Source organism: Phyllostomus hastatus, unplaced genomic scaffold, assembly GCF_019186645.2.
Source record: "Phyllostomus hastatus isolate PE091 unplaced genomic scaffold, TTU_PhHast_1.1 phas_contig_86, whole genome shotgun sequence".
Classification (NCBI taxonomy): Eukaryota; Metazoa; Chordata; class Mammalia; order Chiroptera; family Phyllostomidae; genus Phyllostomus; species Phyllostomus hastatus.
The window spans coordinates 37939066-37959979 of NW_025333977.1; the positions used below are offsets into that span (position 1 = coordinate 37939066).

Consider the following 20914-nt stretch of genomic DNA (forward strand, 5'->3'; position numbering starts at 1 on the left):
AGTTTCCAACACCACTGTAAGCACCCTTATATATAGCTGCTGTGTTTAATACAGAAAGTGGAGATCTTAAGTATGAAATTTCTCAATAATATACAGGTTTCTGTATTTATAATTCTAGAGAAGTTTTATCAAGGTTCAGATATGTCCAGGGTAGTAGGGAAATACATATTTCACAGACTGTTAAATCTCCAGGTCTTAAGCATTAAAAGACCACCCAACCAAATGTAAGGGCATGGTTCTTTGTAGTTGACTGTTTCAATTGGTTATCAATAGAAAGGCTAAAAATCACAGAAATTGGATTCAAGCTTCATCATTTGTCTTTTCCAGTGAGAAGAGAAGAGTGGCCACCACGGGGCATGAGGTTTACGTATTTCCCTTTACTATAAATTCACTGTAAGTGGACTGCTGACCACATCTGAATTCAGGATTTCTAGATTTTCTATTCTTCACGAAGAAAGAAAAGTGCCTGGATTACAAAACATTTCCAAGGAAATGCAAAGAAGGGTAAGAAGATCAAACTTACCTTCCAGAATGTGACTCTGATGAAAAACAAAATCCAGAGTGTTTTTAAGAAGGAAGTTGTAGTTCAGTGATTAAGAAATTGTTCTGGAGCCAGGCTGCTGGAATTTGGTCATTATTCTACCTCTTTCTACCCAAAGGATCTTGGTTATGCTATTTAAACATGTCTCAGTTTCCTTATCTATAATATAGGGATTTTTAAAAAGCCTAGCTTATTGGTTGTTTCTGACAATTATATTTGTTAATGGTATAAAGCCGTTAGAATACTTCCTGGTCCACAGTCAGCATGCTTATGCACTAAATATTATTTAAGTACTGAGAGTAATAATTATTCTCCCTTACTTTTGTATTTAGGTGGACAAGATGGGACTTCTGTGGTGTGTAATGAGTCTCTACTTCTACGGGATCCTGCAGAGTGATGCCTCGGGTAAGTGAATGGCTTTTGACAATCTATTGAAATGGAAGTCATGCATTGGGTAGTATTTTAAGTCTTTCTGAAACTGAGTAGGAGAACATTATATTGCTATTTCCATTGTCTTCTGTGGAAGCACAGAATCATAAAATTTTGATGATGGGAGGAACTACTGACATCTCTAATGTTTGCAGGTCACTGCACACTTAGGGTAGCAATTCAGTGTGCAAGAATATAAAACTTTTGCATAATCTTCACATTCAAGCCAACTTGAATCCTGCTTCTTTTTCTTACCTCAGGTCCTATGGGAAAAGAAATGACAGTGATGGTAGCACTACTCGGTTTTCCAAACTTGAGCCAGGGGTAGAGAAGGCCTTGGTGGGAACAGTCCCCTGAGACCTTATAAAAACAAAGAAATGATGACAAGCTTCTGTCACACTGCTTCTGTATAGGGAAAGAAAGACTGGTCATTAGGCTCATTCTTTCTTTGGGTGTTGCTTCAAAAGCAGAGCCAGCCAAAGCCTTTATTGAGTTTCAATAACCAAACATGATCATTAAGGACCTAGATTATATGAAATCAGAGTTCCAAGGGACATGAACATTTATCTCCTCAGGTCTCCTCTCATCTCTAGAATTACCATTCATAACCATTTCCTGATACTTCTAACTAGTGATTATTTAATTGCAATCCATTATATCTTTGAACTCATCAAATTCTTAGAAAGATTTTTGTACATATAACTAAAATTTGTCTCTATACCATTTCCATGCATTTCTTTGGTTCAACTTTTTGATTTAAATAGAAAATACATCATCCAATGGTTTTCTAATTTTAATGCAGGGAAACTAGGTATCTTAATTTTAAAAAAAGCTTTTCATGTATAATTTTCCTGAAGACCATGGCCATACTTTGAATATTATTGCTTTATTTCCTCTTCTATGTGAGAGGCCTTCACAATGTTAAAGCAGTGATTGTATCAGCATGGCCATGCTCTCTAATCTATGCCTTCAACTGTCTGTCACATGGCATGGGTTTAATTCCTCCTACTGTCCTGGTAATCTTTTCTCGGTGTCTTTCAGTTTTGCTTTGCCACTAAAATATTTCATTGGAAAGCAAAAATTGTACTAAGGGAAGGGCATAAGTAGAAAAGAGTACAGCTCAAAGCTGAGAGAACTTTCAATCTTGTGGGCCCTTAGGGTCTTTACAGAGAAAAGTGTTTATAACCAGGAGCGATATTCAGGTGGGATACACCACTGTACAGCTCTACTGACCATTTTGACCAGCATCTGTCCTGCTTGATTGAGTGTCCTATTTGACCTGTCAATGCCATGATGTCCTGATGTTTATAAATGCTGAATTTTATTTAATTCTATACCTGGACATCATCTGCTTACAGAGGCCTTCCTTAACACCTTAACTAAAATAGTCCTGCCAATTGCTGTCTACTCTTCTATCCTGCTTTAGTTTTCTTCGTGATACTCATTATTTTTGACATTGTCTTAACTCATTCTATTCTCTCATTCTCATCTCCTCCTCCCTTCCCTTCTCTTTCTCCCTTCTCTTTCTTCTTCCTCCAACCTCTGCCTTATTTCCTCCCTCCCTCTTTTCTCCTCCTCCCTTCTTGCTCTCTCTCTCTCTCTATATGTGTGTGTATTTATACACATGAATATGTATATATATATATTTATATTTTCCCTTCACATCTCTTTTTTAGCAAAATTGGCCAATTTTGTAATGGAACTTCTTGTTTGGATTCATACCAGCAATTCATCCTCATGGTTTTATGTGCCATCTCACCTTGAAGGAAAAGGAAGGGGTGACTGTATAGCAAAGAGAATTGCAAAGTCCCAAAAGTTGGCAGGTGCTGGTGCTTCCCCAGGGGTCTTGGCAGTGATCCTTATCTGAATGACCTTTGCTGTAATTCCTCCAAGGAGTTCCCACCCCCACCCCAAATTCTTTTGGAAAGCGAGCTTTCTACTCAGAAACTGTGACTCATAATTCTGCTGGGGAAGCTGACTTCTTGAATAAGATAAGTTCTCATACCAGCTCCATTGAGTCTCTATGGGAGCAGGAAACATGCTGTAATCCCCTCAGCCCATCTGGCACATATTTACTTGCTTCCTTATGAAAAGGTGTATTGTGTCTGTGTCAGTGATGTACTTCCTAGATAGAGAGAGAGGGACAAAAAGGAAGTGTTGTTGACAAAAATAAAAGGGGAAACTGGCTCTGGGTTACCAGGGGAAGAGAAAGGATAATTCCACATGCTGGGGGATCAGCCAGCATCTCGTGCATCAAGGTACCACCTCTCTCAATGACCTATGTGCCGACAGACTTGTTGGTACCCCTCTCAAAGCAACGATATTGATGGGGGGAACAAAGGAGAAATAGCCTGCAAACCCTAGAGTGCCATACATGTATATGCTGTAGGTAAGAGTGTTATCTTGTTGTTCTGGGGTCTTTCATATAGATCCTCCTCTAAAGGGAAGCCCAAGATTTATGAAAAAGAACCATAACAACATAATAATTTTAGTTCCATGCAGTGTGTTTCAAGTTCAGTGAATTGGACTTGAAGCCACACAATTCTGACTTCAGAACATAGTCTTTCTGGCAGCAATACTGTGATTTCCTTATTTGCTTGGGAATGTGGGAGCATCATTTTCATGTCAGGTGGTGATAAAAGCAAATAATCAAAAGCAAGCATTCACTTTCTTTCAAGGAACTAAAGCTTGGATAATTATAAGAGTGATAATATAATTATAATGTGGTAGGTACAGTGGTAATAAAGATCTTTTTGCTGAAAAAGCACTTTGTGTTTTACACATTCTATGTCATCTGGCTCTTACACCCAGACTGTAGAGTAGTCAGGCTATTGTATGTAACCCCCCATTTTTTGTTGGATAAGAAAAAAAAATCAGTTAAGCAAATTACCCAAAGTCCCACGGCAAATACTTAGCACAAGTCTGACTTAAACTTGTTACCCAGTTCCCAAGATGTATGATATTTTCACTAAATATACTCCCCTTGGACTCTACTATCACATAAACAATTCAGGAGATTAAGATATGAGTGGGCATGGGTTTTGCTCACTGTTGAACAATCACTCAGTCATAGGTTTCTGTGCTTTTAGATAAGGAGTATCTAACCCCACCCCTCCTGATATTTTTTTAGGAGGAAAATCATTGCAATATATGCTCAAAACTCACTATTCCCCTATTTGCTTATTATCGTATTAATCATTTCCAATACTAAACTCTAAGAAGTTCTTCTTTACAGGAATTCCAAAACAAACTCTACTTGTTACACATTTCCTTTTGGTGTTTCATTTGGCAGCATGTTAGAAAAATCAAACTGTTAAAGCTGCCTTTAAAGTAGAAATAAATATTTGGAACTTGTGATTCAAAGTTGGAAAGATAGTGAGAATGGCACATCATATAATGTGGCAAATTTAAAAAATATTGCCGTATCAAAATTATCTGCTACACAGACCACCTGAAAATGATAGCAATGGGTTTTCTTCTCCCAATGCGCGCACGGGCGCACACACACGGCCACAGCCACCTTTAACATAGCTTTTTATTTAAAAGTGAACAAACAGTTGACTGTGTGCCAGGTGCAGGGCTAGATTTCACACACACTATTATCAACTTCCCAGAAAACACTGAAGGTGCGAAGCTAGGGAATCTCACAATCTTACACCCGCTTGAGAGTTCTTTCCATTTTACATCACCTTCCTTTAGGACTTTGTTCTGCTAATGGAGGTAAAATTTCCGGATTTCTTTTCTTTGTAAGATATTTACAAGGGTGGGAATAATCTTTTGCTTACTGAAGGTGAGTTACACTATGCAAAATAAGTAAATGACTGAACACACTGTGTGTCACCATGAATAAAGAGACATTGGTTTCCACGCCGGCCAGCCGGGTAGCTCAGTTGTTAGAGCATTGTTCCTGTACACCAAGGCTGCATGTTCTAGTCTCTGGTCAGGGCACACAGAAGAATGAACTAGTGAATGCATAAATAAGTGGAACAACAAGTCAATGTCTCTCTCTCTTTCCCTCGCTTTCCTTTTCTCTCTCTCTAAAATCATCTTAAAAACATTTTTAAAAAGACATTGTTTAAGTTCTGACTGTTTACTTGGTGAGGTTTTTAATGACAGTAAAGATGGTCATTTAATCACTCTGTGTCACAGCATCCTTATCTATAAATCAAGCTGACCAATGAACAACAGCTAAGCCCCAGCCAATTCTACCTTCTTGCTTTTTTTTTTTTATTAAACAGAATCATGGATATTATTATACATCATGGACATACACAGCATATGCTCTTCCTATTTAAGTGATTTCTAATGACAAGTGTTTATCTTACAAATTTCACCTCATTCTAAAAACCACGTATTTGACCGTTTTATATTATAAACTCTGGGATAAATAAGGACAGGTTCTTATTGTAAGCATCTTACAGTAAAGTCTTAGAGAAAGAGAGAAAATTAACACTGAAGAGAACAGCCTGAGAGAGCAGAGAAAGTTACTAGTTCTGCAGGGAGGCATGGGGCAGACTTCTCAATCAAAGAACAATTAATTGTAGTCTTCTAGGAGAAAACACATGTCTTATCTGAGGACACTATAGTGCAGTACAACTGAAGGGAGAGTGGGAAGGCAATTTAGAAGACAAGTTAGGAAGGTGGGTTGGGAACAGATTGTGGAGGACAGAAATGCCTTCAGGGAAAGAGAATATTTGTGTTTAATATATTTTAGATATAGTTGGTTAGTTCTTTTTTTATTAATTTTATCTTTTGTAAGGACATATAGTATCTTTAATGTGATGTAATGATTCTTTCAGCTCCTAATAGGATTCAGTTTGTTTTCAGTCCGAGTGGCCTCATATTACTTGAATGTGCTTTTTGAAAAACTCTGTACTTGGACGTACTTCTGACATTCAGTCATGTCTCTCTTGCTCCTGGCTGCTCATCCTGAACACCCTCTAAGCGATTTAGTCCAAACGTTTGGAGAATGTTTGAAGAATAGAGTTTTGTTTTATTCTTAGGACTACAGCTCATCAGAATTATAACAGTTTACCCTTTTGTTTTGTTCGATGTTGCCTCTTGGGAGCCGTTATCTCCACTCTTTTTTTTCTCCTTGTTTTGAACTGCATTTGTATTTTGAAACACAACGTTTATTTTTAAGTGACTTTTACTTTTCCCAAGGGTCGATATTTTACAGAGTGATTGAAAAGAGATCTGTATACCATAGTTTATTGGCCTGCTGCTGACTCTCCAGAGCAGCTTTTCGTTATCACAGTGATAATTCATTGTTTAGAAAAATGACCTGATTCTAACTTTACATGGCTGTGTTAGTTAAGAGAAACCAATATCTTTGTAGGGAATACATAATTGTATATGCTTATAGGTGAAAATGTCTGATTCATAGGAATTTATCCTGACCTTTAAATCACCTTTGTCTCGGCATTGCCCCCGCCCCCTGCCCCACCCCAGAACAAGTGTTTCTTCCTTCCTGAGATCAGTCCAATAGACCAGATCACTATCCTGGCATCAGTGACTTACACCCTGCCAGTTATCACCCACTTTATTTCACTGTTCTTAATTCTTTTCTACTTAGTTGATAACTTCATTAGAAAATAAAATATATATCCACCCTCAACATAACCATGCAATGATTCTTTTGTTTTAAAATCCACTGGGTGCTGCTACTCATTTATTTTTGAGGGATGGGGAGAAAATGAATATACTTTACAAATAACCTAGGAACCTCAGTAAACAACTTCAAGAACTTGCCATCCAAATGTATAAAAGCTAATATACAGAACTGCCTTCTCTTGTCTTTTCCTGTTTCAGAAGCAGTAGAAACAATGAAAACACAAGATGGCTGGGGAAATAAAAGAAAAGAGATAAAATTGTCACACCCTCAATAACCTCGCCTTGGCTGGGTTCTGTTGTTTTCATGAATTTCACTTCTCCTCCTGCCATCTGAATGAAAGCTCTTGTATAGCTGTACATTGCTGGGGCATAAACATCACTTTTCAATGGTATTTGTAGGGCCTGCAACATAGTTTAAGGCCCCTGGACAGTTAGTCAGAGCATCCTTGTTGTTGTTTTTTCTTTCTGTGATACTTTCATATTTTTTGAAGTGCCTCTTCAGGTAGCCAAGATTGTGCATTTTTCACATGTACTCAAAGGTACTGATGTATATTTTTCTGTTAACTTATATAATAGAACATTATGTTTCCTTTAAACTTTGGGCTTGCCATACCAATGAGAAGGACCGAGTGAAGAATATTCGCCAACTATATTTTTCTCATTGGAACTGGTGTGAACTGTACCATAAGAGAAGACACTCAAAAGGGAAAATGACAGAGAGAGCATGTCCACCAAATCTATCAGTCACTAATGGTTTTTCTACATAAAGATAGCTTTTGATTAATATAATGTCATGGGTTTTATTTGATTCCTAATTACTTGAACTTGAAGTACAACTATAGTTCAAATATAGTTCTCTATTACTGTTAAAGCAAACACAGATATACAAATTGTTATTCCTAGGTGGATCACAACCATTATTAACCATTATTTACTATTGATTTTGTACGCTGGGGAGAACCCTTTCATTGTTCACTAGGGGCATCTTTGCTCTTTAAACACAGTGCACCAAATAGGTTAAACTGATGCACCTGAGTTAACTTTGTTCTTTAGATCCTTTGGGAGTTTGGACTACCCCAAAAGTTGCTTAATGAACTAATTTTTGCTTTTTAGAAAGAAAGCATTAATTGTATTCTCATATTTTCTAATTTGCTTTGGACCTTTTGATCTCTCTGGTCCCCTACAGAAAATTGTATTTCTCTGATGCAAGGCATTTTACATTCACAGCTTAATTCTAAACACCTCTTCATCATTTTTTACTGTCCAGTCAAGGTAAAGGAACAGAAAGAGGAGCAAAAAGGAGATAGAAAAGGACAGAAAAGGGAGAAAAGAAGAGAAGAAAGACATAGAGATAGAACTTGAGAAAGAGAGAGATGTGAAGAAAAATAGATACACAGACTTTTCACAGAGAGACCTGTTGAATTTGATGCAAACAGATATATACTGTTTCAAATAATAAAATAAAGGTTTTCATTTTTGTTTATTTGCTTGTTTGTTGTTGTTGTTGTTTTAGTACTACACTTAAATACTCTCCCATTTTCCTGAGCTTTGCATTGGATGGTATCCTTTTTGGACAGTTTATTTTTTTTCTAGTATTTTCTCATATTTTGATTCTTTCCCTCCTTACTATATATTAAAATGATGAGAGTAAATAGAAACCTTAAATATTAAAGAGGTTTCCTTACATCTAGTGCATCTCCAGTCATGAGAGCCATCAGCATCTCCAGAGATACTGCTTTGTCAACCTGTGTTCTTACATTCTGAAGAAGGGTAAGGCAGTGTTGGTGGAGGCATAGAGATGTGTGCATGGTTTTGAGGATAATGAAGACAGAGGAGATAGCAAGCAAGAACAAAGGACTCTGAATCCCTTTTTGCACCTTGCCTTCATAAGATCTAGGGCAGAAACAATCAGCTCGTTGCAATTGATGCTGAGCTATAAAATGGCTTTCCTAGTAGCAAAGCATTGCTCGAGGCTCAGTCAAAACTGGCTTGTATTCAGACCTAGAAGGAGGATGTATCTTTGTCTGTAGAATAATTGAAATCATGGAAATGTGAATAGAGCAATCAGTAAATGGAAGTGTTGGAGAGTCCTTCCCACTGAATGCCATGTTCTTAGTGAGACACTAAGCAGGATTTCAGGAAGAACGCAAAGACCAAGTTTTTGTTCCTGCTTTCTTTGTTAGAGACAACTCTTAGTGATCTCACCTTTATTGCTCTAAATATGCTGTCATTAAAAAGATCCTTCCTCTCATCTATAATGCAGTGATAATTGATGACTGCAGTAATAGCCATGAAGCATTATGCAGTATTGATTTTTTTTAATTACTAAAGGAAGATCATGCTACGCTAACCATGGCTTTAAATCTCTTTTACTCTGATTATCTGTAAATTGGTAATAATCATATAATGGATGGTGTGTATGTAGGTATGTATTAGAAAATAAGGAATGTGAGGGAAATAACTATATATATGCATGTGTATATGTATATATATATATGTATATATTTACACAAATTTCTGAACAGCCCCATTAGTTCGAGATCAGCATTTTAATTTATCTTTACCAGCAAGAAACTCCAGATTCAGAAAAGTGAACTAAAAAGTTAAATTAACTTAATAGCTTAGTATAACTATTAAGTGGCAAAACTTGTCTATGTACCTGTTTGACTGTAAAATGCAGGCTATCTGCACTACATCATGTTGCCAGTGAGTTCTTTATAATTAAAACTCTTGACTTTCTAATATGTCAGATTAAGCTGTCTGTCAATAATTGATGGCATGGAACACACACATTTGAAAAGAAACATTCAACCAATTAAAAAAAACAGAACATAGGATGTGATTTTTCATGTTGCAAATACTACGTCAAGTTAATTTGCTCCAAGCTTCTTGGAACATATACAATACACTTCATTTGCATCTATTCAGGTTATATACATTTTTTCAAGGTCATACAAAATTTGCTGAGGGAAGTCAGTTCTAAGTAAGATGATGGATAAAGGAAAGATGGTTCAGTACGGATGCAATGTGTTTGAGTAGAGTGGGAAGCTGTTAACTTCAGTATGCTGCAAGGTTATTTTGGCATTAGTCTTTGGCATTAGTCATTTGGATTCCCATGTGGCTAACTCAGATATACTAACTGTAACTTCCTGTAGTTCATTCTTACCCAGCTATAGCAGTCCTGTCTCTCCTCCTAGGCATTAAGAGACCTAGTGAATGATGTTTACATGTGACTCAGACTGTTTTTGTATCCAGCAGTGTATAGCTTTAAAAAATTATTTTCAGTCTAAAAATAACAGGTTTTTTTTTCTCTACTAGACTTTGGCAGTGATTGGGTGTGCAGTTTGTAATTTGATGATGGTTTCACTTGAGGTTTCATTTTATTCTGGATGAAGCTGGAATGTTTTATCTTTCCTAGAAACTGTCACTTCTGTGTATGTGTGTGGCAACAAAACAGATAGAATAGCTGTCACCTAGATTCAGCAACTGTATGTAAGATTAGGCTGGTGGCATTATTACCACTCTAAATATAGGAATGTTACTTCCCTCACTGCAGACTCTTCAGAATTGAAAACCTGAAAATTTGTTCAAGATTAATGCACAAGCCCTCTTCCATCCTAGGAAAATCAGTGTTTTCATAGGTTATTATCCATGGTAAAGCATGCAGAACTTTCATCATAGAAGGATTATAACTATTTCTCTTTAATTTAAGGATGAACCTTTATGATTGAGGAGAAACATGTCAAAGAGCTATATAACCTCCACATTTATGGAAGCTGGTCCTTTATGATGAAATCTGAAACCCAGCTCAGAAAATGTTATCTGGGCACCTGTAATGTGCAAAGCTTTGCACCATGGGGAATGTAAAAAGAACTACGCCACTTTGCACTCATTCATTTGTAGGGTTATGCTATACACTGTAGTTAGTTGCCCATATTCATTTGTAAACCAGACAGAAATGATCTTTTCCTTTATGGAACTTACAGTTTTGTGAAAGTTTGAGGCAAAAAATAAAAAAAGTAAATGAACACATTTTTAAAAGTTTTGTGAAGAGTATCTTTAGGGCATTATATTGATGGAAAGTAATTGGACAATATATCCCATTAAAGGATGAGAAAGGTCCGTGAGTAGTACGCAAAGTAGGCAGAAAGCAGTGGGACCATATGTGTGAAGGCCCTAAGCTATAATGACCATTCTACCAATCTAGTTGGACCTGCAAGAAATGGGAGGAAGGAGACATGAGATAAGATGGAAGAGATAGGCAGGGTCTATTGCTTATTAACAGTGTTACATTTACCTTCACTGCAACAAAAAGTCATTGGAAGGATTGAGCCAGGGCTCTGGCATTATCTCTTTATTAAATATTTCTGCTAGCTTCCAAGTGAGAAATAGATTTAAGGTTTCAGTTTCTCTCAGTATAGTGGACAAAGTCCCTTAAATGACCCTTTTGCTGTAAAACAGCTAGAAATGAATTTAAAAAAATAAGTGTCATTTAAAATGAATTGCTGTGTTGTTAAGAAATCCTTAGAGAACAAAACTGAAGTACAACTGGAATTCAGAAAAGGAAGGAAGCCAGCTCTGTATCTGGCAGCTGCCCAAGGTAGCATCCAGAGTTAGTGGGAAAAGATGCTTTTAAATGCTAGGCCTTTTGGATAATTTCTTTATGGATAATTTCCTTAAAAATAAAATTATGTTTTATCTTATGCCTTGTCCCCAATTCATGGTTGAATTAAATTTTTAAATGTAAAAAATAGATTAATCCCTAGAAGTATTAGAAGAAAATATGTACATAAACATTATTATAATGGTGGGATGGAAAGGCTTTTCCAGATATATATCATCAAAGGGTAGGCATTACTAAAGGGAGTTTGAATTAGTGCTTCAGGTTTCTTTGGATATATTCCCAGGAGTGGAATCGCTGGGTCATAGGGCAGTTCCATTTTTATTTTCCTGAGGATACTCCATACTGCTTTCCACAGTGGCTGCACCACTCTGCATTCCCATCAACAGTTCTGTAGGGTTCCCCTTTCTCCACATCCTCACCAACACTTGTTGTTTGTGGTTTATTGATGATAGCCATTCTGGCAGGTGTAAGGTGATATCTCATTGTGGTTTTAATTTGCATTTCTTTGATGATTAGTGAGTTAATTAATTAATTTGCTTTTTTTTGATGATTAGTGATATGTTTATTGGCCATCAGTATGTCCTCTTTGGAGAAGTGTCTTTTCAGGTCCTTTGCCCATTTCTTAATTGGATTGTTTTGTTTTTTTGGTGTTGAGTTGTATGAGGTTTTTTGTTTTATTTAAAATAATTTTCAACATTAACCCCATATCAGAAATGTCATTGTTGACTATGTTCCCTTATTCACTGGGTTGTCATTTCATTTTGTTGGTGGTTTTCCTCGCTGCACATGTTTCTTTTTAGCTTAATGTGGTCCCATTTGTTTACTTTTTCTTGTGTGTCCCTTGCCCAAGGAAATACATCAGAAAAAAACTAGTGATGAGAAATGCCTGATGTTTTACTGATTATGTTTTTTTGTAGGATTTTTATGCTTTTGAGTCTTATATTTAAGTCTGTAACCCATTTTGACTTTATTCTTGTGCATGGTGTAAAAAGGTTCAGTTCATTTTTTTTTGCATGTATCTGTCCAATTTTCCCAACATTTATTGAAAAGACTGCCTTTACCCCACTGTGTGTTCTTGCCTCCTATTGATCTGTTCCATTGATCTACATGTTTATATTTTTAAAGATTTTATTTTATTTTATTTTTAGAGAGAGGGGGAGGGAGGGAGAAGGAAAGGGAGAGAAACTTTGAGATGATAGAGAAATATCAATAGGCTGCCACTTGTTCATGCCCCAACCCAGGAATTGAACAAGCACCCTTTCACTCTACAGGATGATGTCCAAGCAACTGAGACACACTGGTCAGGGCAATATATGTCTGTTTTTATGCTAGTAGTGTGCCGTTTTGTCACTATGGCCTTGTACTATAGTTTGGCATTATGTGGCATGATTCTTCCAATTTTATTTTTCTTTCTCAAGATTACTGTGGCTATTCAGGTTCTTTTGTAGTTCCATATAAATTTTTGGAATATTTGTTCTAGTGTTGTGAAATATGCCATTAGTATCTTGATAGGAATTGCTTTGAATCTGTAGATTGGTTTGGGTAGTATGAACATTTCGATAATGTTAACTCTTCCTATTTATGAGCATGGTTTGTGTTTCCACTTATTTTTATCTTCTTCAACTTCTTTCTTCAGTATCTTACAGTTTTCCAAATTCAAGTCTTATATCTCTTTGGTTAAATTTATCCCTAAATATTTATTTGGATGCAAGTGTAAATGGGATTGTTTTCTTAGTTTTCCTTTCTGATAGTTCATTATTGGTGTATAAAAATGTAATCAATTTTTGGAAAGTTTTTTGGTATCCTGCTACTTTACTGAGTTATTAGTTCTAGCAGTTTCTTGATGGAATCTTTAGGGTTCTCTACAAAGTGCCATATCACCTATAAATAGTAACAGTTTTACTTCTTTCTTTTTAATATGGATGCCTTTTATTTCTTCTTTCTGTCTTATTTCTGGGTCCAGTACTATACTAAATAAAAGTGGTGAAAGTAGACATCTCTGCCCAGTTCCTGATCTTAAGAGAAATGCTTTTCAGTTTTGCCCATTGAGTATGATGTTGGATGTGGGTTTGTCATATATGACTTGTGTTATATGGATATAAACCCTTTATTTCCACTTGGCTGAAAGTTTTCATCATAAATGTGTACTGGATTTTATCAAATGCCTTCCTGTATTTATTGATATGATCAGATGATTTTTATCCCTCATATCTTTATGAGTTATATTATGTTTATTGATTTATGGATATTGTACTGACCTTGCATCTACAGAATAAATCCTTCTTGATTATGGTATGTGATCTTTTTTACTGTATTGCTGGATCTGGCTTATTAATATTTTCTTGAGAATTCTAGCCAGGGATATGGGCCTATTATTTTCATTCTTCATAGTGTTTTTATGTTGTTTTGGGATAATGATGGCCTCATAAAACAAGCTTGGGGATCCTCCTTCCTCCTGATTTTTTTTTTAGTAGTTTGGGAAGGGGTGGTGTTAGTTCTTTGAATGTTTGGTAAAATTCACCTGTGAAGCCATCCAATTCAGTACTTTCCTTTCTTGGAAGATTTTTTGGGGGTTTTTAATTCAGTTTTGGAAGATTGTATATTTCTAGGAATTTATCCATTTAGTCCAGATTGTCCAATTTGTTGGCATATAGTTGTTCACAATATTTTCTGACAGTCTTTTATATTTTTGTGGTCTCAGTTGCTACTTCCCTTACTTAATTTCTGATTTTATTACTTGGGTCTGCTCATATTCTTGATGAGTGTGGTTAAAGATTTGTCAATCCTGTTTATCTCTTCAAAAACCAGCTCTTGATTTCATTATTTTTATATTGGTTTTTAGACTCTATTTTGTCTATTTCTGCTCTGATCTTTATTGCTTCCTATCTTGCATTTACTTTAGTATGTTTTTGTTGTTATTTTTCTAGTTCCTTCTAGTATAAAAGTAGATTGTTTGAGATTTTTGTTAGTTTCTTGAGGTAGACCTTTAATGCTATGAATTTACCTTTTAGACCACTTTTGCCGCATCCCCTAGGTTTGGGGTTGTTGTGTTCTCATTTTCACTTGTTTCAAGGTGTCTTTTGATTTTTTTTTGTTCTTATTATTAACCCATTCATTGTTTAGTAACATGTTATTTAGCCTCCATGTCTTTGTATGTTTTTCATTTCTTCCCTGTGATTGATTTCTGGTTTCATAACCATTATGATCAGAAAAAGATGCTTGATATGATTTTACTCTTCTTAAATTTATTTAAACTTGTTTTGTGTCCTAACATGTGGTCTATTCTAGAAAATATTCTATGTGCACTTGAAAATAATGTATATTTTCTGCTTTGGGTTGAAATACTCTGAAGATATCAATTAAATCTGTCTGGTCTAGTGTATCATTTAAGGTTATTGTTTCTTTGATGATCTGTCTGGAAGATCTATCCATTGATGTTAGTGGAGTGTTAAAATTTCCTGCAGTGACTGCATTACTGTTGATCTCTTCCTTTATCTTCAACAAGATTTGCTTTATTTATTGAGGTGCTCCTTTGTTGTGTGCATGAATATTTACAAGTGTTATATCATCTTGTATCATTATGTAGTGTCCTTCTTTGTCTCTTATTACAGTCTTTGTTTTCAAGCTTATTTTGTCAGATGTAAGTATTGCTATCCCAGCTTTTTTTTCCCTTTCCATTTGCATGACATATCTTTTCACATTGTTTTTACTTTTAGTCTGTGTGTATCTTTAGCTCTGAAGTGGGTCTCTTGTTTTCTTATCCATTCAGCTACCCTATGTCTTTTAATTGGAGAATTTAAACCATTTACATTTAAATGGTTATTAATAGGTATGTATTTATCACTATTTTATTCTTCATAATTATGTTCCTCTGTTTTTCTCCTGCTGCTCCTCCTCCTCTTTCTTCTTATTTTTGCAAGCCCTTTAACATTTCTTGTAATATTGGTTTCATGGAAGCAAACTCTTTCAGCTTTTCCTTGTCTGGAAAACTATTTTTTCTTCAATTTTAAATGAGAGCCTTGCTGGGTAAAGTGGGCTTAGTTGTAGATACTTGCTTTTCATCACTTTGAATATTTCTTGCCAACCCCTTTTGGCCTGAAATATTTCTGTTGAGAAATCAACTTACAGACTTATGGAAGATCCTTTGTAGGTAACTAACTGTCTTTCTCTTGCTGCTTTTGAGATTTTCTCTTTGACTTTAACCTTTGCCATTTTAATTATGATTTGTCTTTGTGAAAGAATTTATACATCCTATGTTCATTGCAGCATTATTTACAATAACCATGATCTGAAAGCAGCCCAAGTGCCCATCAGTAAACGAGTGGATAAAAAGGCAGCAGTACAGTTATATAATGGCATACTACTCAGATATAAAAAAGAAGGAATCTTACCTTTTATGACAGCATGGATGTGTCTGGAGAGTATTATGCTAAGTGAAATAAGCCAGTCAGAGAAAGAAAAATACCATGTGGTTTCACATATATGTGGAATCTAATGAACAAAAAAATAAAAATAGACATGTAGATACAAAAAAACAGAGTAATAGCAGTCAAAGTGAAGGTGGTTGGAGGCTGGGTGAAAAAGATGAAGGGATTAAGCAGAAAAAAAAATCTCATAAAGACAACAGTATGGTGATTAACAGAGGGAAAGGAGGTGGGGAGGAGGTAGAAATGAGTAAAGTGAGGATAAATGGTGATGAAAAGAGACTTGATTTGGGATGGTAAATACACAATTCAATATACAGATGATATATTATAGAGCTGTACAATTAAAACCTATATAATTTTATTTACCAATGTCACCCCAATAAATTCAATAAAAATTTTAAAACATTAAGTGAAGCTTGATATATTTGACTATATAAAGATTGAAAAAATTAGCTTAGCATCAAAATATTATATGTTGAAGGATAAATGAAATAATAGGAAAATTAAGGTATATACAGAAGGGTTATTATCCTCAGAATACAAGGAAATCTTACCCACAAAAGAAATACTTTTAATATAAAGTATACTGTGGAAAAATGAGCAGTTCAAAAAAGATAAAAACAAATTGTTTATTCTAAAAAGGAGCTCAGTTCATGGGTAAGAAGATACATCCAAATTAAACCAAGAATGGGGTGTCATTTTTACCAATTGAATTGGCAGTGGTTAAAGAGAACATTGAAAAGGACTCAGTGACCTGATGACCAGGTGTGGTGTTCTCATAACCTGTGAGTGCGAGTGTACCTGGAATAGGCTTTTGTGGGAGGTACCTTCATTATTTGTTTTAAAGACACCAAAGGGTGTCTTGTAATGAACCTCCCACATATGTATCCTAAAGAAACAATCAGAGAAATGCATCAAGATGTATTCACAACTATATTTTTCTTATATCTGTTAAAATAGGGAACATTGAAAACAATGAAAATACTCATTTATAGAATGTGCCTAAATAACATGCTATGTCAATAAAATAGAATACTATTCAGCCATCAAAAGTATAATATAAATTTATATTTGTTGATATGGAAGTGATTGTATGATAGATATTTCCGTTTAAACATAGGTAGCATGCAGCGAGATTAGTCTGAAAGCTTTTTTTTTTTTAAAGATTTTATTTATTTTATTTTTAGAGAGGGAAAGGAGGGAGAGGGAGAGAGGGAGAAAGGGAGAGAGAGAGAGAGAGAGAGAGAGAGAGAGAGACAGAGAGACATCAGTGTGTGGTTGCTGGGGGTTCTGGCCTGCAACCCAGGAATGTACCCTCGCTGGGAATCGAACCTGGGACACTTTGGTTCCCAGCCCGCACTCAATCCACTGAGCTATGCCAGCCAGGGCTAGTCTGAAAGCTTTATCAGTGGCAGTAATTTGCTGAAGCTAGGTCTCTGGCTTATGAGAAACAGTTCAACTTTCAGGAATTTTGTGAGCCAGTTTTTGAATTATTGGTAGCTTGAAATTTCCATGGTGAGAGTATTTACCCTAAGATGGAAACTGATAAGATGCTAGTAAATCAGCCCCCTCCTCTCAGCCCCTGGCTGGTTTATCATACAGCCCTATGTGCATAAGAATGGGTGCATTTATGTAGAAAACCTTTGGTACAATATACCCAGATCTTACACTGATTATCTTTAGAAAGTTCAATTAGGTTTGAGTTTATTTCCCCTATTTTAAAATAGTTTTATATATCATCTGAATATACTACAATCTGATTATGCTTATAATTAGAAATAGAAAGCAACTTAATTGTTGGAAGTAAGAAATAATGAGGTCTTGATCTGTTGAAGTTTGGGGGAAGGTATCAGTAAGGGGCAATTGTGAAATATACTGTTGTTTAAAAACATTGACTCTGTTTCACTGTGTACATTGAGATATGAATAACTTCCCAAACACAGAGATGATTTTAATTTTATGCACAACTTTGATAGACTACTAAATTGGGAAATTAGTGAAGGAAAGAAGAAACTGTTGTTGAATTTCATACAGCATAACTGGTGCTGATATTTGCACATTTGTTACATATGCAATGTTGAGGAAATACACTTTACCACTCATATTTTTGGAAGTTGAAATCAGTAAGTACCCATTTATCTGCTACAAAGTTTACCAATCCTGGATACTCAGCCCTAAATTACCTATGTCCCCTATTCTTACTTAGTTAATTGGTTCAATTAAAAAATGTCAATTATAGTTTTCCAGTTTATTTTATATTTTTTTTATTGGAAAGGAATTTAATTAATATGTTTTCTTTTTTATTATGACTATTATATTTTATTTAACTATGCTGTTACAGTGGTCCCAATTTTTCCCCTTTTACCCCCCTCCACCCAGCACCCTCCACTCCCTCAGGCAGTCTCCACACCATTGTTCATTTCTATGGGTCATGGGTATAAATTCTTAGGCTATTCCATTTCCTTTACTGCACTTTACATCCCCCTGGCTATTCTGTAACTACCTATTTGTACTCTTAATCCCCTCACCTCTTCACCCATTCTCTTATATCCCCTCCCATCTGGCAGCCATCAAAACCCTCCCTGTATTCATGATTCTGTCTCTGTTTTTCTTGTTTGCTTAGTTGTTTTTTTTTTTTGTTTTGTTTTAGATTCAGTTGTTCACAGGTATATATTTATTGCCATTTTATTGTTCATAATTTTGATCTTATTTTCTTAAATCCATTTAACATTTCATATAATAATAGTTTGGTGATGATGAACTCTTTTGCTTTTTTTGTTTTGTCTTGGAAGCTCTTTTATCTTCCCTTTGATTCTAAATGGTATCTTTGGTGAGTAGAACAATCTTGGCTGTAGGTCTCTGCTTCTCATGACTTTGAATATTTCTTGCCAGTCCCTTCTAGCCTACAAAGTTTCTATTGAGAGATCAGCTGACGGTCTTATGGAAACTCCTCTGTAGATAACTAACTTCTTATCTCTTGCTGCTTTTAAGATTCTCTCTTTATCTTTGACATTTGGCATTTTAATTATGATGTGTCTTGGAACTTTCTGTGCTTCCTGGACTTGCATGTTTATTCCCTTCACCAAATTAGGAAAGTTTTCTTTCATTATTTTTTTACATAGATTTTCAATTACTTGCCCTTTCTCTCTCCTTCTGGCACCCCTATAATGTGAATGTTGGAATGCTTGAAGTTGTTCCAGAGGTTGCTAACACTATCCCCTTTTTTTGGGATTCTTTTTTCTTCTTGTTGTTCTAATTGGTTTTTTGCTTCCTTATGTTACAAATCATTGATTTGATTCTCAACTTCATCCACTCTACTGTTGTTTCCCTATCAAGTGTTTTTTATTTCAATTTGTGTATCCTTTGTTTCTGACTAAATATTTTTTATGTTATTGAAGTCTTCACTAAGTTCCTTAAGCATCATTATAACCAGTGTTTTTAACCCTGCATCTAATAGATTGCTTATCTCCCTTTTGTTTAGTTCTTTCTCTGGAGTTTTGATCTGTTCTTTCATGTAGGTCATGTTTCTCTGTCTCCTCAATTTGGCAGCCTCCCTGTGTTTGTTTCTGTGTATTAGGGAGAGCTGTTATGACCTCTTGGTAGTGTGTCTAATTGTGGTAGGTTTCCTGTAGGGTCCAGTGACACAGCCTCCTCTATCACCCAAGCTGTGTAGTCAAGGTGAGCCCTTCATCTTGGCTGAGTACACACTCCTCTTGTAGTTGATTCTTGGTTGTTGTTGGCAGGTCAATGAGAGGTATTTACCCAGGCCATTCAGCTGCAAAGATAGGCTATGACCACTGACTACCAACCTCCAGCCTCTGTGAAAGATCAGCTGTGCAGGGGCAGGGTGGTGGTGCTCTAATGTGGTCTGTATCTGTCCACTGGGTGCACAGGCCCTGGGGTTTCCAGGGTGGTACAGGCCAAGGTCAACACCCATCTAAGCTGTAAAGTAATCTGAGATGGCTGCTACTTGTGTTGGGCTTGGGGATTCCCAGGGAAACCAACCTGTGAATTTAGGCTAGTTGCTGCTAGTGTCATGCCTGGGGCCACTTAGCAAGAGATATGTGGGCTAGGGGCTCACTAAGGCCAGTTTTTGCTTATTTGAAAGAATTTAGGAAATTGTGAAGCTTGAAGCAAGACCAGGCATTTATATGGAAAAACTACTGTTAAAAGATGATAGTTGGCTGGGGTAGAGCCTCAGAGGATCTACCAGAGGATCTCCAGAGCAGGGTAAACAGTGTTATCTAGGTTGATGGAATCTCAGATATGGCATCTGCCTGATGGCTCTGCCTGCCTTTCTGTCTGGGAGAAAGCTGTCCCTCAGCTCTCACCTTGATGCCAGACACTGAAGTTCCTCCCTTTATGCCACTGGTGCCTTTCAGGCTGCAACCATAGTACTGGAACTCATAAAGAGTGAGTCTGGCCCTGGCTGGCATAGCTCAGTGGATTGAGCATGGGCTGCGAACCAAAGCATTGCAGGTTTGATTCCCAGTCAGGGCTCATGCCTGGGTTGCAGGCCACGGCTCCCAGAAACCGCACATTGATGTTTCTCTCTCTCTCTCTTTCTCCCTCCCTTCCCTCTCTAAAAATAAATAAATAAAATCTTTAAATTTTTTTTAAACAAAGAAATATTTTAAAAAGGAGTGAGTCTGAGTAAATTTGTGTGTGGGTCCTTTAAGAGGAGCTGCTTGGGACTCTAGAAATTTCTTCTACTGACTCAATCCCTATTGGTTTTTGCTGGCAGAAGTAATGGGGACTTGTCTTCCTGGCACTGGTACCCTGGGCTGAGGGACCTGGTGTGGGACTGAGACTCCTCCCTCCTGACATGTCCTTCCTGAATTTTTATTCACCACATATGTATGTGGAACCAGCCAATTCTGTGTCTCCACCCCTCCTTCCAGTCTGCATGGATTTGATTTCTTTAATTCCATAGTTGTCAGACTTCCATTCAACTTAATTTCTGTCATTTCTGAGTGGTAGTTGTTTTATAATTTAGTTGTAATTTTGATATGATTGTGTGAGGTGGTGAGCTGTGTTCACCTATGCTGCCATCTATTTTATTTTTGTCTTTATAGAAATAAATACTATTTCATCTGTTGGCATTCCTTCTTTTCTTTATGCAATATGTCTGTGTGTGTGCATGTATGTATAAATTTTATATATATATAGTATATATATTTATATATATACACACACTATATATTAGTGTATGCACCAAATGCAATTCACATTATCTTTAGATCACCTAATCATTATGTAACTGGGCAGCATGGGGACTGG

The 20914-nt window shown here is 36.2% G+C and overlaps 1 protein-coding gene across 6 annotated transcripts in view; it reads left to right on the plus strand.

Moving 5' to 3' along the window:
- The window catches only part of LOC123827290 (interleukin 1 receptor accessory protein), a 142445-nt gene that overhangs the window by 49547 nt on the left and 71984 nt on the right, over window positions 1-20914 (plus strand). For all 6 annotated transcript variants that reach the window (XM_045851803.1, XM_045851799.1, XM_045851801.1 and 3 more), the window contains 2 exons: window positions 328-504; window positions 874-946. In XM_045851803.1, the coding sequence (XP_045707759.1) occupies window positions 493-504; window positions 874-946 (85 nt within the window). In that variant the 5' untranslated portion in view covers window positions 328-492. The remainder of the gene's footprint in view (window positions 1-327; window positions 505-873; window positions 947-20914) is intronic.